Source organism: Lontra canadensis, unplaced genomic scaffold, assembly GCF_010015895.1.
Source record: "Lontra canadensis isolate GAN:19392208 unplaced genomic scaffold, GSC_riverotter_1.0 scaffold59, whole genome shotgun sequence".
Lineage (NCBI taxonomy): Eukaryota > Metazoa > Chordata > Mammalia > Carnivora > Mustelidae > Lontra > Lontra canadensis.
The window spans coordinates 2,506,372-2,514,008 of NW_022631053.1; the positions used below are offsets into that span (position 1 = coordinate 2,506,372).

The window sequence follows — 7,637 nt, forward strand, 5'->3', positions numbered from 1 at the left end:
TTAGTATGTTCTGATGCACAAGCATAACATGCAGATCCTTTGTCTGAGACAGTGACTAACTCCTAGCTCAGTGAATTAAGAATGGTCTCATTGTACTGAGATCAAGTCAAAGCTGGAAGACAGGAGATATTTTTCCCTGACTAAAGGAAGCCAAAAATGCAATCTTCATATTTCATAACTTTTCTAATAATCCAGATGTGACATCACTGTTTGTAAAGCCCAACCCTTCCCAATCTGCAAGCTCACCTTCCAGGACGGAGCCCAACCCATTTCCACCATATATAAACTGCTGCTGGGAGGTTCATCTCACAGATCTGCTCCTCTCAGCCCTACCCTTCAGCCTCTCACGCTTTCTTCAGCCTTCTCCTCTTTAGGAACCATGTCTAGCAAATCTACCATGAGGAGCCAAAGCATCAGCCACCGTGGCTTCAGCGCCAGCTCAGCCAGAGTCCCAGGGGTCTGCCGCTCTGGCTTCAGCAGTGTCTCCGTGTCCCGCTCCAGGGGCAGTGGTGGCTTCGGTGGAGCATGTGGAGGAGCCGGCTTTGGCAGCAGGAGCCTCTATGGCCTGGGTGGCTCCAAGAGGATCTCCATCGGAGGGGGCAGCTGTGCCATCAGTGGTGGATATGGTGGCAGAGTTGGAGGTGGCTTTGGCTATGGAGGTGGAGCTGCAAGTGGATTTGGTTTTGGTGGTGCAGCTGGTGGTGGCTTTGGGCTCGGTGGTGGACCTGGCTTTGCTGGTGGCTATGGGGGCTCTGGCTTCCCTGTGTGCCCTCCTGGAGGTATCCAAGAGGTCACYGTCAACCAGAATCTCCTCACTCCTCTGAACCTGCAAATCGACCCCACCATCCAGAGGGTGAGGACTGAGGAGCGGGAGCAGATCAAGACCCTCAACAACAAGTTTGCCTCCTTCATTGACAAGGTGAGCCACGAGCACCTGCCTCCACTGGGATTCCAGAGTCCCCAAACTAGACAAGTAACCAGTGTCCTACCAGGGGGAGACTCAGGAGGAAGGGAGGGAGAAGGGGACTGGGACTCGCTCTCCCCTGGGATGCCAGGTGGGCTCCATGTTCACAACAGGCAGAAGGTGATGGAAATCATTTAAAACCACTGGGTCTCTTACGTGTCCTTCATCATTCCCAGGGAAGAATACTCTACTTTTGATAAGCATGAAGCAAAAGAAGGCAGTGAGAGAATGGAATGGGTTAGCTTTCCCTTCTGAAGATTTCTAGAGATTAAAAAATAACGCCAGCAGATATCTTCTCGAGGACTCTGGGCATGAGGAAAGAGTGAGAAAAAGAAAAGAAAAGGACTTCTGCCTGGCTTAGAAGAAAAAGACCTAGAAACATTTATATAGCCATAGGAATACTAACTGTGTAGAAGCAGAGCATGACCATTAAGGTGTTTGTTGTAGAGGGCAACCATGTACTAAAACAGAAGTTATTGGAATCCAATCATTAGCTACATTGGATTTAATTGTTAGATTCTCCACACTTAATATGCCTTTAACTGAAGTACGATTAAAAAAAAAAAACAATTGTGCAACATAATGGGGAAATATATGATTGTGTTTTTCAATGAAAAGAAAAAAAAAAGAAAAGAACTATTACACGTCACTGATAGGCAGCATAACTTACCTAGTGAGAAGACTTCATATGTCCATGGAAGAATTTCACACAGCATCACTGGAGTGGGAAGACAATAGTTTTGTGGGTCCAACACAGTCAGCCTGAGCCTCTGTACATGCTGTGTACACACACATGCTGGGTGACACTCCAGGCATGCCTGGGCACCTGACAATGCCTACCTCTTTCTCCTTTGCTTTCTCCGGCAAATAATCACCTTGTCTTCTTCCTCCAGGTGCGGTTCTTGGAGCAACAGAACAAGGTCCTGGACACCAAGTGGACTCTGCTCCAGGAGCAGGGCACCAAGACCGTGAGGCAGAACCTGGAGCCCTTGTTTGAACAGTACATCAACAACCTCAGGAGACAGCTGGACAGCATCCTGGGGGAGAGGGGCCGCCTGGACTCAGAGCTGAGGAACATGCAGGACACAGTGGAGGACTTCAAGAACAAGTGAGTTCAAGGAGAAAAGGGGCTTCAGTTCCCTGAAGCAGACTCTTCAAGACTGCCGGGTGACCATGTCCAGATGTGGGCATGGCTCCGTAGGGAAACAGGTCCATGGAAATGAATATCACAATCATTGCCCCAAAACAACCCCCAGAGAACAAATGGGCCATAGAGGTGGGTGGGGAGAGAAAAGATATGAGGGATTGAGGGAACACACACACAACACACACACACACACACACACACACACACACACACAATATGTGTGTGTGTGGCTCAGTGGCCAGAAAGCTCAATTTGGACATATCTGTTTTGTGGAAAGTTGGGATCCCAGGCTGATCTTGCTGTATTATCTCCAGCTCTGGCTCACTTATGTCTTACCTTGTTCTAATTCTAGATATGAAGATGAAATCAACAAGCGCACAGCAGCAGAGAATGAATTTGTGACTCTGAAGAAGGTGAGCTAATGAAGATCAGGGGATCATGTTCCTTTGTAGAGGGGGAGGACTCTGCATCTCTGCACACATCCAAGAGGGGAATAGAGGGGGAGACTCAAAGGTGTTGAGACTGGGAAGGAGGGCTCAGCTGACTCCAAGTTGTTGGCTTATTCCCCAGGATGTGGATGCTGCCTACATGAATAAGGTTGAACTGCAAGCCAAGGTAGATGCTCTCACAGATGAGATCAACTTCACCAGAGCCCTGTATGACGCAGTAAGCATCTCCACTCCTCTTTTATTTGCTGTGATGGGGCTCGGCAAAGGGTGGAAGATCTTGGGGTTGGATACCTCAGTCAGTGCCACAGGAAAAGATGACCTGACCATCTTCTGCTCTGCAGGAACTGTCTCAGATGCAAACCCACGTCTCAGACACTTCTGTGGTCCTGTCCATGGACAACAACCGTAACCTGGACCTGGACAGCATCATCGCTGAAGTCAAAGCCCAATATGAGGAGATTGCTCAGAGGAGTCGGGCTGAGGCTGAGTCCTGGTACCAGAGCAAGGTGAGCCTTGAGTTGACAGCTGGACACAGGAATGCCTGTGTCCCCTACCAGATCACTAGTGAGGCTACAGACTTTGCTGGGAAATCTGCTATAAGGAAGCTGATATTTTTTCATAAGATGTGTACCCTGCCCTCATAGACCAGGCATTTACAGAATTTAGGTCCAAATTTGATAAGCCAAGAACCCAAGTCACTAGATAAAGACCTAGTGTTCTTTGCTTTTGTCCTCTCCCTGATCCTGGCTCTCAGAGACAGGATACAGAACACTATTGGTCCACAAATGAACTAGGCAGACAGTGGTCCATTAGAGAGAGGGTCTGTGATCAATGTACGGTATCCAGTGACCTTGGACCACATCAACTTTCCCTAAAAACCCTTGTGGAGAAGCCACTAGCTTCATGGTCCAAATGTGTTAAATGCCTTGTTTGGAAGGTGAGCCACTGTTGGGATGTGAAAGCCCATATACACCAACTTCTCTCTCTCTCTGTCTCTCTATCTCTCTCTCCCCGCCCCCCCGGATTTCAGTATGAGGAGCTGCAGCTCACAGCAGGCAGACACGGGGATGACCTGCGCAACACCAAGCAGGAGATTGCTGAGATCAACCGCATGATCCAGAGGCTGAGATCCGAGATCGACCATGTCAAGAAGCAGGTGTGGTGGGGGGGCTCTGGAGAGGAAAAACATCCTTTCCTTGCTACACCACCGGGTTGTCATCAGCCACCATTTGGGAAATGCTGGGAATTGAGGGAACAGCAGCGAGAGGGGGACACACAGCTCCCACCCTTGAGAATTCCCACAGATCAGGGCACACGGATGCCAACACTACAGAATGATACAGTCACATCACAAGAATAATCCCAGTTAGTCAGAGGTGAAAAGATAGTCTTAGGACATTTAAAGAGGTTACTTAAGGAGAGTGGTTGTTTTAGGAATATAAGAGACAAGTCAGGAAAGAAAAAAGGAGGCCAGAAGGGGGGTAAGATTGTTTCAAATCTGCTGAAGATTCAATGGAAAAAGAAAGTTGAGCAAGGACCCAGGGTGAAGATCAGTATTGCCTAAGTGTGATAGAATCTGTTAGGAGTGAGGAAGGCAAGATCTCCGCAGCTAGATGTGAAGTTCATCTGCTTAAATGAGGATGTTCCTAATTTTGTATAAGTTAGTGTGGCATCCACATGAGATCTTCAGAAGATATCCTTGTCTGGCTTTGGAGATGGCACTCAAGAGAAATGAGTAGGTCCATTTCTTCCAAATTTGCTGGTGTTTTGTCCAGTGTAGTGCAGGGAGGTTAAAAAAGGGCACAGGTTTTCTCACATGGCTCCCAGACTAACTCATTTGTGCAGAACAGAGAAATACTGGGCAAAAAGAGGAAGAAGGCCCTTTCTATGATATTGGACTCTGGAACTCTTCCTCACTAGAAAGAACTGTGTTTAGTCTCCTCTGGAGGACTAAATCTCGAGTTCATCCTGCCTGTGTTCCTCCTCTAGTGTGCCAACCTGCAGTCCACCATTGCTGATGCTGAGCAGCGTGGGGAGTTGGCCCTCAAGGATGCCAAGAACAAGCTGGCTGGGCTGGAGGATGCCCTGCAGAAGGCCAAGCAGGACATGGCCAGGTTGCTGAAGGAGTACCAGGAGCTGATGAATGTTAAACTGGCCCTGGATGTGGAGATCGCCACCTACAGGAAGCTGCTGGAGGGCGAGGAGTGCAGGTGGGTAACTCATCACACAAGCCCCTCAATCATCCTGGATCCAGGTTTAGGATGTTGGGCCATGAGCACAAGTTGAAGGCACCCTAGTTATGGCCATAGCGGCTACTCACAGAGAACCATTTCTAAGGCAGCTTCCCCATGGGCTATCCTCACATCGAGGCTTCCCACTTGGTCCATTGGTAGCTCTCTGAGGTCTCATGCCCCCCGTGTCTTCTCCCTTCCTAGGCTGAGTGGTGAAGGCGTTGGACAAGTCAACATCTGTAAGTACCTTTGCTCACCTCCTTCCCTTGCCCTTGTGCTCCTCTGACTGGACTGAGGCTGGCAGAATGAGCTCACTGTGTCCTGTGTGTCTTTGTCCCTCTCTCCTTCACAGCTGTGGTGCAGTCCACTGTGTCTGGCGGCTATGGCAGTGCTGGTGGCTATGGCAGTGCCAGCGGTATGGGCGGTGGCTCAGGCCTGGGCGGAGGCAGCGGCTACTCCTATGGCAGCGGCCACAGCCTTGGAGCTGGCTTCAGTTCCAGCAGTGGCAGAGGCATGGGGGGTGGCTTCAGCTCCTCTGGAGGCAGCAGTTCCACCATCAAGTACACCACCACCACCTCATCCTCCAGCAGGAAGAGCTACAAGCACTAAGTCCTGCCATCGGCTCTTGGACCCACGTTGTCCCTGTCTACGGCTGCATTGCCCTCTCTTAGGCCACGTCTCCTCTCTTGTCTCTGATTTATCTTACTTTCTGAGTTTGAGCTGAGGTTGCTGAGCACCTTCATGTCACCTCACTGTTGATATCTGACCCACCTGATCACCCATTGCTCACCATAGAAGGTCAACCTCTGATTTACATCATAATATAACTACAACTGGGTCTCAGTTTGTTACCAAAATATTACTCTCTTGCCTCCACTACTTTGTATATAAGGCTGAGAATCAGAAGGAAATTATCTCTGCCCATTTTCATTACAGAAACACTGCTTGGGTCCTTGTCCAGAACAGAGCAACTTGCCCTTTGTTTCCAGGTACCCAGGAATTCCCCAAGTTCCCAGTGTTACGTTCCTCCTCTCTTGCAATGGTCTTGAAAGCAAAAGTGACTAGTTTTACAATGTATAGAATCTCTATCGCTGTGACATTCCTTCTGCTCTTTGCTTTCTTCTAATTGCTAAATAAAGCAGATTTATTACATAATGCATTGGTTATGACCTTGATTTGTTAGCTTGAGCTTTTCAATGGACAAATACCTGTTTATTTATTAACGATACTCCCACTCCCCACTTACTTCACTCTTTTCCTTGAGAGAGGCACAAAAGCCTAGCATCCTAACACTCAGAGTTCCTTCCTAGATAAGATTTAATTTAAATATTTGTCAAATGGAATGGGAAGAATCTGGTCTACCACCATTTTATACTCTGATTTTTACTGCCTGTATCAGTTTGAAATTGCTTGGTCTCTAAGACCATTTCATTACATCCCACAGGGATGAACCCTATACTGTCAGTTGGGGAAGTGTATTTCTGACCTATCAGATCAAAAGAATGTTTAATAAGGGATAAGATATTTGATTTTTACTTAGAATTAACTTCATGACCAAGAAATTTGCCTGACAAGGTTATCAAGAGAAGTTAAAGTGTACATACGTCTGAACTGCAATTATCTTTCTAGAAATGTATGCTGAAGAAATAGCACAAATGTGGGAAGGTGTATGTACCTGGATGTGAATCCAAACAGTCTTCACAACAATGAAAAATTGAAAATACTAGAGGTTCTCAAATTAAGAATCCAAAGACTCAGGCACAAAACTAGTATGCTGATTTCTTGGTGTGAGGGCAAAACAAGAATGGAAATTCCTACCTTGTCACACCCTAAGACTCTCATGGAAATGGATGAAGCTGAGTGCTCGGTCCTCGGAAGAAATGCTGCCACATCTCCCCTCTGGTGTGGCATAGCCAGGTTTGACTTCTATGAATGGGAAATGAAAATTCAGGGTATGGTGCAAGGCTCATCTTTCAATTTGTCCTGCCATTGTCCACATCAGTTCCTATTTCCTCAGGAGTGATCATTATCTTCCTAGTCCCCAGGTTTTCACATCACAAGAGAAAATTTCTTTAGTTCAATACTATATAGGGGGTGCTTCTGGATCCTGTTGTATTGTATTCTCCTGTATTCACCTCTAAATGTTCCTCCAGGTACATGGGTAGCCTCTCACATTGGTACCTCCTCATTCTCTGTCAGAACTTCCCAACAACAAATAAAGTGATGAATGGGTTCCAAAATCTAAGCCCATTTAACTTTCATATTATTATACACTCATGAGGAATAATGGAAAGAAAACAACTGACCTAGAAAATTATATAAGATAATAGCATCTAACAGAAAAACAAGTTACAAAAACAGTATGTATACATGGATTTATTTAATTAAAATCTTTTGATGCAATTAATCATAGCAAATTGGCAGACTGGAAACCCCCAAACTCTCATTCTGTCACCAGAAACATCAAAAAATAACCAGAAATTGAGTAAACTCTGTAGGAGCTCTGGAAAACAGTCAAAAGTTTATAATAGCCAAACATATGCCCAGTAAAGAACATGCAATTTCTAAATTAGAGCAAAGGTTTTTTGTTTTGTTTTTTAACATTTTTCTTAACCCTTGCTCTACCCTCTACCTGTTGCATGTTTGGTCTTGAGTGGGCAACAGCCTGTTCCTAAACTCTTCCCCAATCTCCCTCTTTCCCTTCAACCCTCTCCTCTCTCCCTACCCTCTGCCTCTAAACCCCCGTGGCACATATACCTTGAACCACAGAAATAAATTGTAGACCCTATTTGCAAATGACAGTGTAGTCTCTTCAAACATGTCTAGAGGAGTTCCTAAGAACTAAG

At 46.5% G+C, this 7,637-nt stretch overlaps 1 protein-coding gene across 1 annotated transcript; it reads left to right on the forward strand.

Moving 5' to 3' along the window:
- The first annotated feature begins 320 nt into the window (after positions 1-320).
- On the forward strand, positions 321-5,400 carry LOC116878894 (keratin, type II cytoskeletal 6A). The gene is made up of 9 exons (XM_032876712.1): positions 321-919; positions 1,858-2,072; positions 2,464-2,524; positions 2,682-2,777; positions 2,902-3,066; positions 3,591-3,716; positions 4,550-4,770; positions 4,996-5,030; positions 5,144-5,400. Exons 1-9 carry the CDS (start codon positions 380-382, stop codon positions 5,398-5,400), a joined length of 1,716 nt encoding a protein of 571 aa, XP_032732603.1. The 5' UTR covers positions 321-379.
- Positions 5,401-7,637: the final 2,237 nt, after the last annotated feature.